General features: G+C 41.0%; 2 protein-coding genes across 6 annotated transcripts in view; one reads left to right on the top strand and one right to left on the bottom strand.

Moving 5' to 3' along the window:
• Nucleotides 1-21,831, bottom strand: part of nphp3 (nephronophthisis 3) — a 136,061-nt gene that overhangs the window by 4,662 nt on the left and 109,568 nt on the right. For all 5 annotated transcript variants that reach the window (XM_062021676.1, XM_062021674.1, XM_062021673.1 and 2 more), the window contains 7 exons: nucleotides 8,814-8,883; nucleotides 7,931-8,016; nucleotides 5,086-5,157; nucleotides 4,860-5,014; nucleotides 4,655-4,771; nucleotides 4,483-4,592; nucleotides 4,303-4,421 (listed from right to left, as the gene is read on the bottom strand). In XM_062021676.1, coding sequence (XP_061877660.1) covers nucleotides 4,313-4,421; nucleotides 4,483-4,592; nucleotides 4,655-4,771; nucleotides 4,860-5,014; nucleotides 5,086-5,157; nucleotides 7,931-8,016; nucleotides 8,814-8,883 — 719 coding nt within the window. In that variant the 3' untranslated portion in view covers nucleotides 4,303-4,312. The remainder of the gene's footprint in view (nucleotides 1-4,302; nucleotides 4,422-4,482; nucleotides 4,593-4,654; nucleotides 4,772-4,859; nucleotides 5,015-5,085; nucleotides 5,158-7,930; nucleotides 8,017-8,813; nucleotides 8,884-21,831) is intronic.
• On the top strand, nucleotides 14,959-20,343 carry ackr4b (atypical chemokine receptor 4b). Its single transcript, XM_062021677.1, has 2 exons — nucleotides 14,959-15,019; nucleotides 15,733-20,343. The coding sequence occupies exon 2, from the start codon at nucleotides 15,737-15,739 to the stop codon at nucleotides 16,850-16,852; it is 1,116 nt and encodes a 371-aa protein (XP_061877661.1). The 5' UTR covers nucleotides 14,959-15,019; nucleotides 15,733-15,736; the 3' UTR covers nucleotides 16,853-20,343.

The raw sequence follows: 21,831 nt of genomic DNA, 5'->3' as shown, positions 1-21,831 counted from the left end.
TTAATCTCAAAAAGACTCTCCATCTGCCAACAAAAATTCCTCAAAGAAATAAAGTTGTTACTCGTTTGACGTCCCTTTTTAAAACCTTTTAGATTGCTATCCAGGAAATTGAGCTCCACGGCGGCTAAGAATTGCGCAAATAAATCTTGCTTCAAATTGAGCTCCATGCACGGATCTTACAAAAAAGTCCAAGAAGGACACTCCCTGACACTGAATAAGACAAAGACTGTGGTCAGGCACATATCGGTATTGGACGATTTTCGTGAAAAAGTATGTAAACTGCCATTGGCGATTAATAAATGATAAATGATAAATGGGTTATACTTGTATAGCGCTTTTCTACCTTCAAGGTACTCAAAGCGCTTTGACAGTATTTCCACATTCACCCATTCACACACACATTCACACACTGATGGCGGGAGCTGCCATGCAAGGCGCTAACCAGCAGCCATCAGGAGCAAGGGTGAAGTGTCTTGCCCAAGGACACAACGGACGTGACTAGGATGGTAGAAGGTGGGGATTGAACCCCAGTAACCAGCAATGCCTTTTAAAGCCGATCCTCTCTGGCTGACAAGCAGCTAATTATTTGTCTCCATACACAGTGTGGAGCTGCCCCTCAAGCCATTAATAACCACCTCTATTACGGCAAATAAACTGCATTTCTTAGTATCTTAAGTATCATTATCAAGTATTATTATCACTGGAGGACGAGGCTAAACCTGTTACAAACCAAGAGAAAGCCAGGAGCAGGCATGCTAGTAGCTAAGCTAACCTAGCTTGAAACAAAACCAAGAAATGAGTGCTTAGTAAAGTTTAAGACGTGTAGATGGAACCATGTTACAGAAGAAAGTAAGCAGATATTAACACAAAACTAATACACTGAACAAAAATATAAAAACGTACATTTTGTTTTTGCTCCCATTTTTCATGAGTTGAACTAAAAGATCTAAAACTTTTACTACATACACAACAAACCTATTCCTCTCAAATATTGTTAAAAAATCTGTCTAAATCTGTGTTAGTGAGCATTACTTCTTTGCCAAGATAATACATCCTACCTCACAGGTGTGGCATATCAAGATGCTGATTAAACAGAATGATTATTGCACAGGTGTGTCTTAGGGTGCCCACGATAAAAGGCCACTCTGAAATGTGCAGTTTTATCACACAGCACAATGCCACAGATGTCAGAAGTTTTGCGGGAGCGTGCAGTTGGCATGCTGACTGCAGGAATGTCCACAAGAGATGTTGCCCGTGAAATTAATGTTCATTTATTTACCGTAAGCCGTCTCCAAAGGCTTTTCAGAGAATTTGGCAGTACATCCAACCGGCCTCACAACCGCAGACCACGTGTAACCACACCAGCCCAAGACCCCCACACCCAGCAGGTGCACCTCCATGATCGTCTGAGACCAGCCACCCGGAAAGCTGCTGCAACGATTGGTTTGCAAAACCAAAGCATTTCTGCATAAACTGTGGGAGACTGTCTCAGGGAAGCTCATCTGCATGCTTGTCGTCCTATTCGGGGTCTCGACCTGAGTGCAGTTTGTCGTCGTACTGGCTTGAGTGGGCAAATGCTAACATTGATGGCGTCTGGCGTCTGGAGAGGTGTTCTCTTCATGGGTAAATCCCGGTTTTGGCTGTTTAGGGCAGATGGCAGACTGTGTGTGGCATCGTGTGGGAGAGCGGTTTGCTGATGTCAACGTTGTGAACCGAGTGGCCCATGTTGGGGGTGGGGTTATGGTATGAGCAACACAAGTGCATTTTATTGATGGCATTTTGAATGCACAGATATACCGTGACAAGATCCTGAGGCCCATTGTTGTGCCATTCACCCGAAACCATCACCTCATGTTGCAGCATGACAATGCACAGCACCATGTTGCAGGGATCTGTACACAATTCCTGGAAGCTGAAAAAGTGCTCACTAACACAGATTTAGATTTTGCGTAGGGCAGCACGGTGGTATAGGGGTTAGTACGTGTGCCTCACAATACGAAGGTCCTGGGTTCGATCCTGGGCTCGGGATCTTTCTGTGTGGAGTTTGCATGTTCTCCCCGGATACTCCTGCTTCCTCCCACCTCCAAAGACATGCACCTGGGGATAGGTTGATTGGCAACACTAAATTGGCCCTAGTGTGTGAATGTGAGTGTGAATGTTGTCTGTCTATCTGTGTTGGCCCTGCGATACACCCTGGCCCTTGTCCAGGGTGTACAAGCAGCAGAGATAGGATCCAGCACCCTACGCGAGCCCGGAAGGGACAAGCGGTAGAAAATGGACGGATGGGATGGATGTCTTTTGTGTATATAGTAATGGTTTCACATTTTTGAGATCAAGTCATTAAAAATGGGAGCAAAACAAAAGCGTCGCGTTTATATTTTTGTTTAGTATAAGTTGATTAATAAGAGTCTAAAGAGAGGATAATATGACAACTGTTAATTTGTCAGTACTGTCACAGTCAGTACACATGTAAGAGGGTGGATAGATCTATTCATTGGAGGTGTCGATATTTAGTGTTGATGATGATGATAATGATCGATACGAGAGTAATCATAAGGATATTTTCATTGTCTCAAAACTAGGGATGTCCGATAATGGCTTTTTTGCCGGTATCCGATATTGTCCAACTCTTAATTACCGATTCCGATATCAACCGATACCGATATATACAGTCGTGGAATTAACACAGTATTATGCCTAATTTTGTTGTGATGACCGGCTGGATGCATTAAACAATGTAACAAGGTTTTCCAAAATAAATCAACTCAAGTTATGGAAAAAAATGCCAACATGGCACTGCCATATTTATTATTGAAGTCACAAAGTGCATTATTTTTTTTAACATGCCTCAAAACAGCAGCTTGGAATTTGGGACATGCTCTCCCTGTGAGAGCATGAGGAGGTTGAGGTGGGCGGGGTTGGGGTCGGGGGGTTGCGGGTTTGTTTATTGTAGCGTCCCGAAAGAGTTAGTGCTGCAGGGGGTTCTGGGTATTTGTTCTGTTGTGTTTATGTTGTGTTACGGTGCGGATGTTCTCCCGAAATGTGTTTGTCATTCTTGTTTGGTGTGGGTTCACAGTGTGGCGCATATTTGTAACAGTGTTAAAGTTGCTTATACGGTCACCCTCAGTGTGAGCTGTATGGCTGTTGACCAAGTATGCAATGCATTCACTTGTGTGTGTGAAAAGCTGTAAATATTATGTGACTAGGCCGGCACGCAAAGGCAGTGCCTATAAGGTTTATTGGCGCTCTGTACTTCTCCCTAAATCCGTTTACACAGCGTCGTTTTAAAAAGTCATACATTTTACTTTTTGAAACCGATATCGATAATTTTGAAACCGATACAGATAATTTCCGATATTACCGTATTTTTCGGACTATAAGTCGCAGTTTTTTTCATAGTTTGGCCGGGGGTGCGACTTATACTCAGGAGCGACTTATGTGTGAAATTATTAACACATTAGCGTAAAATATCAAATAATATTATTTAGCTCATTCACGTAAGAGACTAGACGTATAAGATTTCATGGGATTTAGCGATTAGGAGTGACAGATTGTTTGGTAAACGTATAGCAATTCTATATGTTATAGTTATTTGAATGACTCTTACCATAAGGTTACGTTAACATACCAGGCACGTTCTCAGTTGGTTATTTATGCCTCATATAACGTACTTATTCAGCCTGTTGTTCACTATTCTTTATTTATTTTAAATTGCCTTTCAAATGTCTATTCTTGGTGTTGGGTTTTATCAAATAAATTTCCCCCAAAAATGCGACTTATACTCCAGTGCGACGTATATATGTTTTTTTCCTTCTTTATTATGCATTTTCGGCCGGTGCGACTTATACTCCGGAGCGACTTATACTCCGAAAAATACGGTACATTTTAATGCATTTATCTCTACTCAAAACCATTTGTTGTTGTTTATGTTAATGTTTACAAACTCAGGGAATAATTCCTTGGACACAGGAGGACTTAAAAACCATAGAGGTAGGATGAGTAGCAGGTAGTAGCTTTTGCTTAGTTGTTGTGTACAATTGACTTAGGTTTTCCTCAAACAATTGCATGTAATACAATAGAATAATGACCTAGTTTAGATATTGTGCTGACATTGTTAAACTGCCAATTGCACTTAGCATAAATAAATGTCCAGTTCATACATGTGATCGGTATTGGTACCGGCTGATCTCACTCATGGATGATCGGAATCGGCAGCAGAAAACCTTGATCGGAAAATCCCTAGTCATTTCTAATTAGGCATATTGCTGTGTTGTAGGATTGCAAAAACAATAAGAAGCTTACCGTGATAATGTCACAGTTTAGCTTTGGCCAGTTGATCCCTCAGTTCCAGACCAGCGATGGTGGACAGGTGCACCTCATCCGGTCCATCAGCGATGCGTAAAGTCCTAGCATAGGCGTACCTGCAAAGTAAAAACGTTAAGTTTTTGTTATGAAAGTGCCACGAGGTCACCAAAAACTCACAAGTGAGCCAGGGGGAAGTCTCCAGACACACCCGCGCCTCCGTGCACTTGTATCGCACAGTCCAGCACTTTGCACGCCATCCTGGCTGCTGCCACCTTTACCATCGCTATCTGCATGCATCGCTTCACTCAGCAAGAACTCCATAGACAAAACTAGAACAGCATAGTCTTACCTGTTTGCGAGCGGCACGTCCTCCCAGCGTGTCGAGAGCGTGTGCAGCACTAAGCGTCAGCAGGCGGCTCTGCTCGATCATGAGGCGGCACTCCGCTATCCAGTGAGCCACCACCTCCTGCAACACAGCAAGTTGCGTATCACTAGCTGTCCACGAGGGGCCCCACAGCAGCAATGAGCGGAGAATAAAAAGTTTAGGGGCCTACATGTTGGTACAGTTTCTTGCCAAAAGTTCTCCTGGAGGCGGCGCGCTGGCACAGCAGCTCCAGCGCCAGCTCGGCCATACCCACAGCTCTCATGCAGTGATGCAGCCGACCCGCTCCCAGACGAGCTTGAGCTATCTCAAAACCTCGGCCCTCGCCTGGAAAACAACACACACGTCTCGTATTGTGTCTTACAAAGGAAAGAAAGATGGAATTTATTCTAGGTTACCCAGAATTATGTTTGAGGCGGGGACTCGCACGTTTTCAAAGTGAACCTCAAAGTGTCCACCATGGATGGCATCTGAGCAAACAAACATTCATTTAACACAGGGGTGTCAAACTCATTTTAGCTCTGGGGCCACATGGAGGAAAATCTGTACACACGCGGGCCGGACTATTCAAATCATGGCATTAAAACTAAAAAATAAAGACAACTTCAGATTGTTTTGTTTGTCTTACTTTGGCCAAAAATAGAACAAACACATTCTGAAAATATTAAAAAGAAAATCTGTACGGTATAGCTCGGTTGGTAGAGTGGCCGTGCCAGCAACTTGAGGGTTCCAGGTTCAATCCCCGCTTCCATCCTAGTCACTGTCGTTGTGTCCTTGGGCAAGACACTTTACCCACCTGCTCCCAGTGCCACCCACACTGGTTTAAATGTAATTTAGATATTGGGTTTCACTATGTAAAAGCACTTTGAGTCACTAGAGAAAAGCGCTATATAAATATAATTCACTTCACTTCACATGCGGGCCGGACTATTCAAATCATGGCATTAAAACTAAATAATAAAGACAACTTTAGATTGTTTTCTTTGTCTTACTTTGGCCAAAAATAGAACAAACATATTCTGAAAATATAAATAAAACTATAGAAAAAAATACCGGCTGTGGTAAAGTTTAGATTCATGAATGAAAGAAGAAAGGGAATGAATGTTTATAAGTGAATAAATACATATGCATAAAAATTTGTTTTCTTTTGTTATATATTTTTTTAATGAATGAAGTAACGTTTATGACAACCTTTTTCCAAAACACAAAATAGAATGTGAGATATAACGGGATAATGCATACATTTATCATTTGTTTTCAAAAGAGTTACAAAAAAGTGGGACCCAATTTTTATGACTTGACGGGGTCCCTGGGACCCCATTTTGGAAATTCCTAGCGCCAACACTGATGGAGTATTGGTGCGTGCAAAACAGCAGCCGGCGGCTGTGGCCTGCGGGCCGGTTCTAATACTAATTAAATACCATCCCGGGGGCCATAGATAATTCATTCCGGGCCGGATCTGGCCCACGGGCCTTGACTTTGACACATAGGACTTAACAAAACATACTTAGTGCATACATTGTTAGTTATGGCTGACAGTATTATCACACTGTGGATATTATCGTCTCTCCTGATTTTTTGATCTACTTACTAATTTCCTCTTCTTAGCTGGTTACTCTCTGCTGTAGACTTTGTTCAACTGTACAAAGCACTAATTCTTTTGTTGTTTCACTACTTCATATTCTAGCTAGCTGAGCAGTTAGCATGGCTTCTTGTCTACGCCTGTGTTTTGCTGCGTCTGTGTCCGCGCTAGTTCTGCATTTTAGAAGTGTCTGTATTACTTGATTCAATATACAGTGGTTCCTAAACTTATGAGTACCGTATTTTCCAGACCATAAGGTGCACCGGATTATAGGGCGCATTAAAGGAGTCATATTATCATTTATTTTTTTCTAAATGTAAAAGACTTCCTTGTGGTCTACATAACATGTAATGGTGGTTCTATGGTCAAAATGTTGCATAGATGATGTTTTACAGATCATTTTCAAGCTGCTTTCTGATCGTCGCTTCAGGATGCGCCGTTTTGTGGGCGGTCTTATTTACGTGGCTCACCTTCGACAGCGTCTTCTCCCCGTCATCTTTGTTTTAGCGGTGTAGCGTGCCAGGACGGGAGTGGAAGAAGTGTCAAAAGATGGAGTTAACTGTTTTAATGACATTCAGACTTTACTTCAATCAATAACGGAGCAGCTTCTCCTCATCCGCCGGAATTGTGTCCCGTGAAAAACCGTCCGACCAGAAACTCTCTAATAACTAAAGTTCCTTGGGTGAATAATGTAAACCCACTACACCGATATGTTTTAACGCTTTCATGGCAGATACAAGTAAGAACTTTACACTACTTTATATTAGAAATGGCAACAGCGGAGGATGAGTGTCCCATGACAAGTAGATAGAGAAAAAGAAGAAGCTTATCGACTACGGGGTCGGCACGGACTACAATGGCGGATGCACGCACATTTTCAGGACTTATGCAGATCTCAAATACAGATCAGCAGGTACCAGAGAGTAAGAAAAGTTGCTTTTGCATAATATTGCGAAACAAAACGCCAGATAATATGTCTTACCTTATACACACGCCATAATACTCGTATGTTGAAGCACAGTACAATCCATCAAGCGGTGCAGCTTCATAGCTTACCAAAGCCGTACTAAACCATTTTGATGGATTTTTGAGTGCCCTGTGTAATGTTCTATATTTTCAATGGAACATATAACATTTTGGTGTTGTTTACTTGAGTCATGTTGCAGTCTACATGTATTTCTTGTGCGCGACTGCCATCATATTGCAGTCAATAAATACTGCCATCTACTGATCACACTTATCATTACACCGTGTACCAAATAAAATTGCTTTGAGGTCGGTAAGAAAAAACAGAATTATTCCTTACATGAGGCGCACCGGGTTATAAGGCGCACTGTCGAGTTTTGAGGGGGAAAAAAAGGATTTTAAGTGCGCCTTATAGTTCGGAAAATGCGGTAGTTTTTGCTTACTATTGACTTTGTTTTGCTCAAACAATTGTATGTAATAAAAGAGAATAAGGAAGTACTTTATATATTGTGTTGATATTGTTAAACTGACAACAGCACTCACCGCGAATAAATGTAAAAATGTACTGTTAATACATGTGATCGGTATCGGCCGATGTCATTCATGGATGATCGGTATCTGAAATCGGCAACATAATGACCCTGATAGGAACATCCCTACCAAATAGTGTAGAGCAAAGATGTTAATAGACATACCGTCCTGTCCGAAGACAGTGAGTGGCCTGACCAGCTTGACACCAGCAGTGTCCAAAGGCACCAGGATCATACTGTGTTGGCCATGTCTACAAACAGAAACAAGGTGTTACATTATGAGAAAAGGAGACGTATATCTTGGGAGTGGCTAGTTGATAATTGCACACACCCTGCAACGAATTTTAACCGCCGAGAGCCAAATAAACATGACCCTTGCTCCCTTGCCAAGGTCCACAACTGTAAAATAATTTAACATCAACAGTAAATCATAAGTGGATGAGGAAAAACAAATGTTTATCCCTGCTAATGTGTAAAATTAAAAATGTCTCAATCAATTATTTTCTGTTTTCTACCTCGTTTTTTATACTTTTGAGAGCCTGATCACATTTATTTGTGAGCATTATGTATTAAAAACAGATTAATAAAACAAACAGATAACTTACAGCTATTTAAAGTTAAAAGTTAAAGTACCAATGATTGTCACACACACACTAGGTGTGGTGAAATTTGTCCTCTGCATTTGACCGATCCCCTTGATAACCCCCTGGGAGGTGAGGGGAGCAGTAGGCAGCAGCAGTGCCGCGCCCCGGAATCATTTTTGGTGATTTAACCCCCAATTCCAACCCTTGATGCTGAGTGCCAAGCAGGGAGGTAACGGGTCCCATTTTTATAATCTTTGGTATGACTTGGCCGGGGTTTGAACTCACAACCTACCGATCTCAGGGCGGACAATCTAACCACTAGGCCACTGAGTAGGTGTTTCCAAGTTAAAGGGTACCTATGACTTATACTCGTGTTAAACAATGCCAAAGCATTTGGGCGTGAGCTTGCAAATTTGAGTTCACATAAGGGTCCATTACAGCACTGTGACAACGTGTCCACTGACCTGGTGGCGGTGCTGGTTGTGGTGGTAGTGCACATGACAATGGCCACTTTGCATCGCGCATGTCCTGCACCTGTGAGGGTGACACAAGCACTTTTTGAGCGACTCTGACCGCCATGTGACCCGTGTCTCCGTGTGGGAAGTCAAGCAGGGCAGAAAGATTTCCTGACATGTTACACTGAGTCACCAGGGCGGTGAACACTGCAATATTCAGTCCCTGCAGGATTTTACTGGCTTTTTTTGTGATTGTCGCGGCCTAAAATCTTAACGGCAGCATTTTCAAAGAGTTGCAATGTTTTAAGGATTACTTATTTCAATAACATTCAATCCATTTGTGATTTTATGAATTGGTAATCAGTGTTTGTAATCACCCCAAGAAGCACAGGATTGTCATGATCTCGGTTGTCTGTTTTGATTTTCTGTTGTATTCTTCCTGCGTTTGTTCCCCTTTTCAGTGCTCCTTCATCACTTGTTTGCTACTTCCTGTGGGAGCGCTGATTCCTTACACCTGTCCCCTTTTGTAATTAGTAGGGTTTATTAGCCAGCTCCATGTGATAGGGGGGTCTTGCACCATAGCTTCTTTTGATTCTGTTGATAGAATTAAACAATTTTATCTTTCTTCTTTGCATTCGACATGAGAGTTCCGACAAAGATTTCAACAAAATAAACTTCATCTGCATCTTAAATTTAATGTTTTTAAAAATATTGACAGCAATATATCAGGATGTCATAGGCCTTTTTTGAGATGCATGCATTTGCAGAAGTTCTTCCTAAAAATTGCAATGGAATGCACACATTTTTTTAGGTGTTTGTTGCATTAAAATTATGGGAGAACGTTCCAATGAAGTTTTGTGATTTTCTCTACTTAATTATAATATGGAAGTTTGCTAAAGAAAAAGTAATTAATGAAGAAATGTTAACAAAAGAAAAATTGTGTGTATTAAAAGGAAAATACTAAAATCACAGAAAAGAAAAGAAAAAATATTTTTGCTGACAACGAGTAAACAATACAAATATTCTTAAAGGATATTACTATCGAAATTAAACTGTATATACAGCCCTACACCACAGGTGTCAAACTCAAGGCCCATGGCCCAGATCTGGCCCGCAAACACCTGGAAATGTGTCAATAAAGTACTTAATATTTTCTCACTATATGTCATAGATTTTTTTCATTTTGACAGAAAAAATATATGTACTGCTTGAAATTGCATACCTTTTAAACTTCAATAGTATCCAATATTGCAACAAATATTGCAGTATATTATCATACTTTCCAAACATGTTTTTGTCTAAATAAAAATAAATAAAAATACTTAACTTTAGCAAACTACCCATCAAATTAACAAAAATTACAATAACTTTGATGTTGTTCTTTACAGCATATTATGGAAATTGAAAAAAAATACCGTATTTTTCCGACTATAAGTCGCAGTGTTTTTCATAGTTTGGCCGGGGGTGCGACTTATACTCAGGAGCGACTTATGTGTGAAATTATTAACACATTACCGTAAAATATCAAATAATAGTATTTAGCTCATTCACGTAAGAGACTAGACGTATAAGATTTCATGGGATTTAGCGATTAGGAGTGACAGATTGTTTGGTAAACGTATAGCATGTTCTATATGTTATAGTTATTTCAATGACTCTTACCATAATATGTTACGTTAACATACCAGGCACGTTCTCAGTTGGTTATTTATGCCTCATATAACGTACACTTATTCAGCCTGTTGTTCATTATTCTTTATTTATTTTAAATTGCCTTTCAAATGTCTATTCTTGGTGTTGTCTTTTATCAAATACATTTCCCCAAAAAATGCGTCTTATACTCCAGTGCGACATATATATGTTTTTTTCCTTCTTTATTATGCATTTTCGGCCGGTGCGATTTATACTCCGGAGCGACTAGTAGTCCGAAAAATACGGTACTGTTATTTGCGTTAAAATTCTGTTGACAGAGCTGCCAGTTTTTGACTGTAAAATCTACGATTGTTGTTTTTAACAGTGTATTACTGTAACTGGAAAGTTGCCAGATTAAAAAAATATAAAAAAATAACTTGTACTGTTTTTCCATTAACAATATAATGTTGTAAAAACCAATGTCAATTTAACACAAAAATTCTGGCAACTAAGCTGCCAGCTTTTTCGTAACATGTTGAAAAATAAAAAATATTTTACAGTAACATTTTGTAAATGTTAAGATTTTACTGTAAAATCAACAGTTTATATACAATTTATATAATCAATAATGAAATCCAGAGGCAAATTCATACATTATTTGCGGTTACAAGCGGGGAAATTACGAAGATTGGACAAAATTGCAGGGCCGCACCTAATTTGTGGGGCTCGGTTGAATTGGCGCAATAGCAACATCCTGGAGAGACTGAAAATTACACAAATAAACGAGTGACGAAGCACTTTGACGCAGGCATTTTTACCCCGCTGGAAGTCCTCTTTTATGTTGGTCTGTTGTGGCTACCTTGCCAATACCAGGCCTCAGAAGTCCTCTACTGAGTCACAGTGAGGGGAAAAAAAGTCAGGCTTCCTGTTTTTATTTCCATGCTGGCAACGGGGAAATGTGGAGGCCAGACATACGTGTGCAATAACGACAGAAGGACACTGTCATAATGTCCACTGTTTTAGTCACGACATTGACAGATTGAATAACTTATGTCTTCCCAGAAGAGTCAATGCTGTTTTAACTGCAAAGGAGGGTGGCCTGCCCAAGTGTGACAACACTTTGACTTGAGGTGCTGCCAGAAGAGCAGAGACGTGTGCGCTTCAAGGAAAGCCCATTAGACCTGAGGCTTGTTGGCTTCTGCTCTTACTTAAGTTTCATAATACAAGCTGTCAAGTCCAAACATGTTCCAGCACCACTGGAATGGAAAGAAAACCCTCCCAGTCGCGTGTCTTCCAGCATTTTGGCAAGCACACTCTTCATAGATAGTTTCCCTTTTTTTTGTTTATTTTCGGAATCTTCTTTTATGCAGCTGGCCTGGAATGTGTGATGCACCTCTCTCTGTGTTGAGGTCATTACACGCTGGTCTCTAATCCACGCCCCTCGGAGGGGATCAATAAAAAAAACAAAGAGGGCTTCCATCGAAACATTAAAAAGAAGAGAAAAAGTAGAAGAGCAATTTGAAACACCTATGTTGTCACCTATGAAACAAAAGATTGAAATTTAGGCTTTAAAACACTGACTGGTTTTTCAATGCAATTTAACGGTGAAGAATAACCGTCCACCGCATTCTTAGTTTTATTTGTGTGTGGCCCACGTTGGAAAATGTTTGAAAACCAATAGCCCAAGCCTTTTGTTCTGAGGAACTTTAAAGTGGTCATATAAGGATTTGTTTCCTTCCATTTAAACACTTCCTTGTGGTCTACATAACATGTAATGGTGGTGCTTTGATCTTGTTGAAACAGACCATCTTCAAACCGTTTTCTGACCGGTCTTATTTACGTGCTGAAAACCTCCTTCAGGCCATGCTCACCTTCCACCGCATCTTCTTCCCGTCAGCCATGTTGTAGTTTTTAGCGCTTCCATATCAAGTCTACTGACAGATTTGAGTGAGAAATATACGCTACGTTATTAGAAAATGGCAACAGCAGGGATGCACGTGCATGTACCAGCCAGTCTGCCCCACAACAAGAGGACAAAGAAAATTAAGGAATTTACTGACTACAACTTTGAGCTACAACTGATTACAAATGGTGGTCACGGGCAAAGCTCGTCGGGTTAACCTCTACCATATATGGCAACATTCCCTGGCGTGACCAAGAAAGAATATGTTACCGAAGTCCCAAATTCCAAATGTTACATTTGGAGCAAATTTTTAAGAAGGCAGGATAGTTTTGTAAATATCTCTGCCATGCCTCATTAGTTTGATTTCAAAACTTCTGGCCCCATTAAGGCATAACAAAACAACAACAAAGACAGGGGAATATGTCATAATTAGTTCAATTACACTAATGAGAATATAGTTGTGATAGTAATGACTGAAAAGATGTAATTTCACGACAGCGAAATAAATGTTTTTTGTGAAAAATACAATGTATCGTTTTACAAGAAAAAGATGTCAATTGGAATTTTGAAAATAAAGTAATATTACAAGAAAATGTTTTACAAAATCACTTTGTACTCGAACAAAGTTGGAACAAAATGGAATAAAAGTTAATTTTTGGAGTATATTGTTTAAAAAAAATCTATCGTGCCTCACTGGGATCATCATTTTAAAATGTGTATGCTGCGTATATGTACATTTTTAAACTGACAATGTGCAAAAATGTGTCTCTTGCCTAATATATTTTTTCAATAGTATTTTTAGACCTATTTTCTATTGTTACTTTATTATTCTATTCGGCGTGGCGAAGTTGGTAGAGTGGCTGTGCCAGCAATCGGAGTGTTGCTGGTTACTGGGGTTCAATTCCCACCTTCTACCTTCCTAGTCACGTCCGTTGTGTCCTTGGGCAAGACACTTCACCCTTTGCCTCCGATGGCTGCTGGTTAGCGCCTTGCATGGCAGCTCCCGCCATCAGTGTGAATGTGTGTGTGAATGGGTAAATGTGGAAATACTGTCAAAGCGCTTTGAGTACCTTGAAGGTAGAAAAGCGCTATACAAGTATAACCCATTTATCATTATTTATCATTTATATATACCTGTTTTACTCAGCATGCTGTGCCACTGTCCCATATACTGTACTGCATACTTGTTAATATTAGAAAATAATAAAATAGAATAGAATGGACTTTATTGTCATTATATTTGCATATAACGAGATTAAGGACTCCAACTTAAGGTGCGGTAGTGGGAACAAATATGGGATAAAAAATAAATTACACAAGAAGTAATAACGATAAAACTAAGAATTAAAATAAATAGACTACTATACAATAAAAATAATAAGTAATCCTGTACAATATACAAAATACTGTACAATATACAGAACAAGACAAGAGTACCGGAGTGATAACAATCAGTGTCGGATGTATTGTATGTATAGAACATTATAATGAGGGCACATCGCCCTGTAATTTAATGTATTAAGTTCTAATTCCAGAAGCGGTAGAAAATGGATGGATGGAAGTTCTAATTACTTATTTTACTGCGAGTAAAAGTTGGAGTGTCTCGTGTGCACCGTTGCAAAGTGTAAGGTGATGCTTAAAAGAGCAGACAAAAACAACTGCATGATGATAGATGGCTCTAGAGCAGGCCTGGGCAATTATTTTGACTCAGGGGCCACATTTAGGGAAAAAAATGTGTCTGGGGGCCGGTATATCTATTTTTAGGAACACTAATACAAAACCTCACAATAATGTCTGATTGAATGCTTAAAAACGTTATGACGGACCGCCCTAAAAACGTAATGGAATTTTTACATTTTCTATTAACGATAAAACACTGAATATTGACAAAATATGAACGTCACACCCCCTTTTGATCGACATATTTTACAATCAAGTGAAACGCAACAAACAGTGAAATATCAACGCAAAGGGTACAGAATGAACCCACCTACAATTTGATATATCTGATATTTGCTGAATTTCCCCCAGGGATCAATAAAGTACTTTCTATTCTATTCTATTCCATTCTATATATCACTAAGCTTTAGAACTGTGTTGTGAAAATCTCCTTCCGCGTCTGTGGAAAGTCTTCCCGCCCACACTGCTTGGTGCCTCGTCTGAGCTGCTGTGACGTAGATGATCATAGTAACTAATTAAATGACCATAGTAACTAACTTTATTACCATAGTAACTAGTATATCATCCATAAGCGCAGATTCCAACCATTGAAATACTTTGCATAGTTAAAGACTTACGGTCATTTGAAAACATGACTGCATAATGGCAGCTACAGTTTCCATCTTAAAGATCTAAAAAAATTATTTGGGAATGTCCGGCGGGCCAGATGGGAAAGCTCAACGGGCCGCATGCGGCCCCCGGGCCTTAATTTGCCCAGGTCTGCTCTAGAGTTTCTCAAGAATTGAAAGAGTAATAAATGGATGGCAGCAGGCTGGAAGAGACTGGCTTTAGAAAGGCACACAAACACATTTGCACGTGTATGCAAAGCTCGGTGGTGAATGGGAGGTGCGTGTAGTGCATGGAGAGAGAGGGGGAGGAGTGGATGTTCTTTGCCGACAACTCTGCTGGGCAGACACAACAAGCGCTGAAACATTTGAATTAACAGCAGCAGACTAAAGAGGTAAGAACTTTGGAACTGATAACATAAAATTAACTAAACTTCAGCACAATTTTTAGATTGTATTTTTTTGACATTATACCATCTTGTTGTTTTTCCCTACAGAGTTAATGTCCCTCTTAGACATTGTTCATAGCCACACTGAGATAATGATAATCACCTCAGCCGTTCTTTACTCAAAACATTATTGTGGTTGTACTGAGTCACCCTGCTAGGTTTGTTGCCCTCATAAAACGATTGTTTATGTCGTTTTTATGCATTTTTAATGGTGATGAAGGAATAAAGGTATTATGTGTTATTTCAGGCTTGTTTATTAAAACGAAGTTTTCCAAGTAGTGAGATACTATTTACAAAAATAATAAATGCCCTCAGTTCTTCCAGCCTTAAGTATGCGGCCGCAGTGAAAATACTTGAGCTACTTTGCAACGTTCCATCTGTTTTAGTTATATAAGAAAGTGCATGATTGTCGACACAAGATGGTAGTTTCATTGCTTTACGTTGCAGAGCAGCGAAAACTAAACTAAACTAACAAAATACTGTACTAGTCTTTTTTTGGGGGAGAGGAAGAGGAGAAACTACAGACGGAGTTACAAAGTTGGAGTCATTGATGTGTTCAGGTCCACGCATGGTGCGGACAGACAAGGATTAGGCTATTAGGGAAGCCATGCAGCAGAGATTCCACTGAACAACAACCTTGCCTCTTTTTGCCCACACAGCAAGATGGAGGACTACTATTACCATGACGACGAGGACTCCAGCCTCAACGTCAGCTACGACTACAGCTATGAACACTCGGTCTGCGACAAGGAGACTGTGCGTTCGTTCGCCAGTGTCTTCCTCCCGGCCATCTACTCGCTGGCACTGGTGGTGGGCCTGGCGGGGAACGCTCTGGTTGTGGCGGTCTACGCGTCACGCTCGCGACTGCGCACCTTGACAGACGTGTGCATCCTTAACCTGGCCATCTCGGACCTGCTCCTGCTCGTCACACTGCCGTTCTGGGCGGCTGACGCCGTGCACGGCTGGAGGTTGGGCTCAGCTGCATGCAAGCTCACCTCCTTCCTCTACAGCACCAACTTCAGCTGTGGCATGCTTCTGCTGGCCTGCATCAGCGTGGACCGCTACAGGGCCGTAGCCCAGAGCACGGCAGGGAGGGCCACTAGGGGCCCCCGCGTACGGAGAAAGTGGCTCGTGGTGTGCTTGGCGCTGTGGGCAGTGGCTAGCTTCCTTGGTCTCCCCGAGTTGGTCTTCTCCACCGTCAAGCACTCCCATCACAGGATATACTGTACGGCTGTGTACCCGCACAGCATGGCTCGACCCGCCAAAGCTACCCTGGAGCTGCTGGAGGTTGGCCTCAGGTTTGTGCTGCCTTTCCTGGTTATGGTGGTCTGCTACTGCTTGTTGGGCCGTGCCCTGGGCCGAGTGGCGGGCATGCAGAGGGAGCGGAAGTGGCGGGCCCTGCGGGTGCTGTTAGCGGTGGTGGCCGTCTTTCTGCTGACTCAGCTTCCTTACAATGTGGTAAAACTATGCAGAGCGCTGGACATAATCTACATGCTAGTGACCGACTGTGAGGTCAGTAAGGGCTTAGATCACGCCCTCCAAGTGACCGAGAGCCTGGCGCTGACCCACGCCTGCATTAACCCGCTCCTCTACGCATTCCTCGGTTCCTCCTTCAGGGGACACATCCTCAAAGCTGCCAAGCGTCTCGGTCAGCAACTCGGGCAGCACCCCGAACGAGAGGCCGGCGAGCCAGCGGTAGAGATCGCGCTCACCACTCGCAATCAAAACCAATCACAGTCTGGATCAGAGGAACCAGACACAAGCACGTTTACCATGTGAAGTGCACACAGAACTTGTCACAACACTAACTTGAGGAGCGCATTCCAGTGTAGGGCACAAAACCTCTAACATGCCGCGACTCCCATGAAACATTCATTTAGCTGTTGCTACATTGATATTAGAGATTATGTAAAATACTCGTTCCAGAGAAACTCAGTAGTTAGGCTAGGGAAAAGATCATCAGATTTAGGAAATCGCAGTTAGGGAGCAAACATCTCTACTTCTTAGATTACGGACATTGAAGGAGATGGAATGTTGAGAGATTGACTGAGTCTTTGTAAGCATAGGGTAACCCGAGGGTGTCCAAACACTTTCTGGTGAGGGCTGCAGCCCGAAAAGTCAACATGACGCTCAGTGGCATGTCCAGGGGGTGGCCTACGGTGCCACCACTAGAATCCGATAGGCCACCCAAGGTGCTACCCCGCTTATAGGTGGAACGATTTGAAGCATACGAACGTAGCGTAGTAAGTCAGAGGCCGGTATTCTGTCCACACATATCCTGCGAGTGGCGGTAATGTGCTTGATCTAGTGATGTGACGTGATGTGTGGAGGCTTCGAGGCGTGTTTCGAGTAATGGAGGGGGCGTTTCGGCTAAGCGCGTGAAGCGAGCCTCGTTGTACCACGTGACCGATTCGGTCCCTGGATAAGATTTAGCGAGGAGATTCGACAACACACAAATCTGGGATTTTGAGAGTTGTGGTCTGTCTGGAATCCGGATAGAAAATAAAGAATTTTTTTTTTTAAGTGCCAGTAGAATCAAAGAATACCGATGCATGGTATCAAATTTAATCCAAGACGTTTACCGCCTCATGAACAGTATGAATAGCACAAAATTGAAACAAAACTATATACAGTACAGGTCAAAAGTTTGGACATACTGTACCTTCTCCTCATTCAATGCGTTGTCTTTATTTTCATGACTATTTACATTGTAGATTGTCACTGAAGGCATCAAAACTATGAATGAACACATGTGGAGTTATGTACTTAAGAAAAAAAGGGTAAATAACTGAAAACATGTTTTATATTCTAGTTTCTTCAAAATAGCCACCTTTTGCTCTGATTACTGCTTTGCAAACTCTTGGCATTCTGTATATGAGCTTCAAGCACACCTGTGAAGTGAAAACCATTTCAGGTGACTACCTCTTGAAGCTCATCGAGAGAATGCCAAGAGTGTGCGAAAAAGTAATCAGAGCAAAGGGTGGCTATTTTGAAGAAACTAGAATATAAAACAAGTTATTATTAAGTACTGTACATAACTCCACATGTGTTCATTCATAGTTTAGATGCCTACAGTGACAATTTACAAGGTAAATAGTCATGAAAATAAAGAAATCACGTTGAAATGAGAAGGTGTGTCCAAACTTTTGGCCTGTAATGTATATATTCTAAGTGTTATTTTTATCAAAGCAGTAGTCTGGTAGCGTAATGGTCTACGCATCTACCTTTCATGCCACATGGCGTGGGTTCGATTCTCGGCAGAGTTAGATCGTAAATATTATACAAACATTACTTTTGAATTAAGGTAACACATTCTGTAAGGTATTTATTCTCTTTTAAACAATCACCAGAAATTAACAGCTGGATGATGGAGAGGTTGTGTCAAGAAAAAATTATCGCTTAAATAAAAAAATGAACTAAATCTCCCCTGTTCTGTACATCGTTGTCCAAGTTACTTTGTAGTGACATCTTCCTCTTTAAGCCCATAAGTATTTTTCCCCAAAGTGACAGAAAAGATGCCCTATCGTATAATACTACCATGTTGGCAAAATACAAAGCTCAATGCTTTAGGGCGCATAACATTTAATGTCAGCAATTGTCTTACAAGAAGATTCATTCCATACTTGGTAGTGGTAAGCTACTATATTAGCTACAGCTGCCCTTGGGGTAGACTGACAGTTTTATGGGTGCCACCCCTGCAGAACTAAGTGCTCCCCGCGTATCACCCTGAAAAAAAGTCTGGACACACCACTGGCTATGCTGAAAACAATTCAATGTAGGTTGATACACGTTCATACATTTAATACCATCATACCTTTGCGTTGTTAGTATTGTAACTTATAACGAAGGCTGTCAAAGTTAACACGATAACGAGCTAACAAGAATTTCCTTTAAAGGCAAGATTTCTTTTGACACGCGACTAACGTGAACGCACCCTGGTGCGATCCTTGGTCCATCACGTAGCCTGGGAAAATGCAGCTGCGTTCCAGTTGACGTTGAGCCACAAGCGGAAAGAAATAGCAAGCAGAAATAAACAATCAGGGTACATTGAATAGAAAGCCAAGCTCCAAAGCCCAGGCGGTTCACTCTCCCGTCAAGACCAAAGCCATTTCCATCCATCACCGGAAAATGCCATCTGGATAGAAGAACCCTTCCACCTCGACAAAGGCAGGACAGGTCTCACCTCAGTATTTAGATACCAGTTTAACGGATTTAACAACCCAAAATGTGGATTGTTACGATCATGCTTTGACTGTAAAGGAGGTGTGCTAATTAAAATAATATGTGATATTCATACCTGTCTATTTGTACCTGCTAGTACATCAATTGAGGATTATAAAAAAAGAGATACTTTTTCTGGCGGGCTGAAATAGTGTATATTCCCTTCTAACATGTTCTGGTTGATAGCACCAAAGTGTTTAGCAGGCAGATCGCCTAGAAATAATACACTTTATTACAAACTAAAGAAGTTTAAGACATTCTCTTGCACAAATATGAATAGGATTAACTTGTACAACACAGAATGTGCAGAATATCAGAGGCATTTATTCGGGTAAAACAATCAGAGGTTCCATTGCCAAAATTGTTTGACAATCAAGGCATGATTGTAACAATCCACATTAGGGATGTGCAATAAACTACAGACAAAATGTGATTAATTATAAGCATTTGACAGCCCTATTTATAACATATCTTAACATTAATTCATCAATAAATGTATTTCATTTTTACACTTTACCCAAAATAATTACACAATGAGGGTAATTGCACTTGACTGAGCTAACCTATGTATTTTGTAAACATTGTGTGTTTTGTTGAAATAAATACAGCATTTTCACAAACTCGTACCCTGAGTCATTGCAAAAACAGTTAGTGCTGCTTTGCTATAATAACAAATGGTTGTATTGCACAACATCACTCTGGCAAGTGGCTCTCATCTAGGAGCTAATGCTAACATGTACAGTGAGTGGGAGAAAGCTTCCTTAGACTCATTGAGTCTTTAAGCCATAATGGCATGGTAGTGTTTGTCATTCTTTCCATCCTCAGTACCTGTTAGTCATCCTCTTTCCGCTGCACTGGTCAAACTACTGGTTACACCGCAGGCATTTGGAAAAAGAGCACAACAGAATGCTCTTTACAAGATTCTATTGAAAAGTTCGCTGCTGTGTCATAGTAAGGGAATAGATGAGATGTCATTTAGAAATACAATCCAAGAGGAAACACCCTGAAGATGACACTCGGTCCTTGTCAACAACGCCAAGCTGTGCTTTTGTTTCACAGTAACTGCACTGAGATCGAGATGTTATGACTCCCAGTAGAGATCACAAAGTATGACAAAACTGTCAACATTCCTTCCTATGAATGCTTTTTGTGGTTGTGCAGAAAGACACGATATTTCCTCCTCCAGAGAACATTTCACAAACACACGTGTTAAAAGACATTCCCAGCAACAAGACGGGGATATGAAACACAAACAAACAGCGGAACATCTCGGAGGCCTGTTATAAAAAGCAATCAATCAATCAATCAATCAATGTTTATTTATATAGCCCTAAATCACGAGTGTCTCAAAGGGCTGCACGAGCCACAAAGACATCCTCGGCTCAGATCCCACATCAGGGCAAGAAAAAACTCAACCCAATGGGATAACAATGAGAAACCTTGGAGGGGACCACAGATGTGGGGTGCAATGGACGTTGAGGGGATCTAGCATAACATTGTGAGAGTCTAGTCCAAAGTGGATCTAACATAATAGTGAGAGTCAATCAATCAATCAATCAATCAATGTTTATTTATATAGCCCTAAATCACAAGTGTCTCAAAGGGCTGTACAAGCCACAACGACATCCTCGGTACAGAGCCCACATACGGGCAAGGAAAACTCACCCCAGTGGGACGTCAATGTGAATGACTATGAGAAACCTTGGAGAGGACCGCATATGTGGGTAACCCCCCCCCCTCTAGGGGAGACCGAAAGCAATGGATGTCGAGTGGGTCTGACATAATATTGTCCAGTCCATAGTGGGGCAAGCAGGAGACCATTCAGAGCTCGTAAGCAGGATGTATTCTTATCCAGGATAGGTTTGAAAATTAAGTACGGATATGTTGTACCACAAAGCTGGTTCACCCAGGTAATTTAGGTACTGCCACCCCTACTGCTAAAGCTATGTTTGTGGAAACAAAATTAGAGCCAATAATAGTACCGTCCACTGACTAATAAGAGATCAGAGCCTATTTCAGTTTGTTCAAAGTTTTTTGCCTTTGCCAGGACTCAGGAAGTACTTTTCGTATGTAAAATCGTTAAAGCTATTCAGTAGCAAGCATAGACCTGGGCCGATTACAACATTTTGCACAACGATATATTGACCTAAAATTATTGCCGATAAACAATATTATTGTCAACATTATTTTGAGAGCAAATCAACCACTAGGGTAATGCATAATAATATTGCAAGAATACCCTTTAAAATGCAATAAACATGTATTTCTCGTATATCTTAACATTCTAATTAAAATGTGAACTTTTAAAAATTAATTAATTCAAAGCCTGTAACATTGAATGAAATGAAAACAGAATGTATTCATTTAATTCAAAGTTACAGGCTTTTGACCTGACAAGCAGCTTTTAGCCAATAAGAACCCATAGTGAGAACCCGGAAATGTCCTCAAATTTAATTAGAATTGAACCCATTAAGTCCTTGTTTGACGTAAAATGAAACATGTGGTAGGTGTCATGTGGTGGTCACGAGACTACCATG

This window comes from Entelurus aequoreus, linkage group LG15 (genome assembly GCF_033978785.1).
Source record: "Entelurus aequoreus isolate RoL-2023_Sb linkage group LG15, RoL_Eaeq_v1.1, whole genome shotgun sequence".
Lineage (NCBI taxonomy): Eukaryota > Metazoa > Chordata > Actinopteri > Syngnathiformes > Syngnathidae > Entelurus > Entelurus aequoreus.
Note: the sequence above shows the minus strand (reverse complement) of the source record. Positions and strands in the feature narration are given on the sequence as shown.

What these genes read in the sequence shown, in the direction of transcription:
- ackr4b (XM_062021677.1), top strand. Translation starts at nt 15,737, where the DNA reads ATGGAGGACTACTATTACCATGACGACGAGGACTCCAGCCTCAACGTC.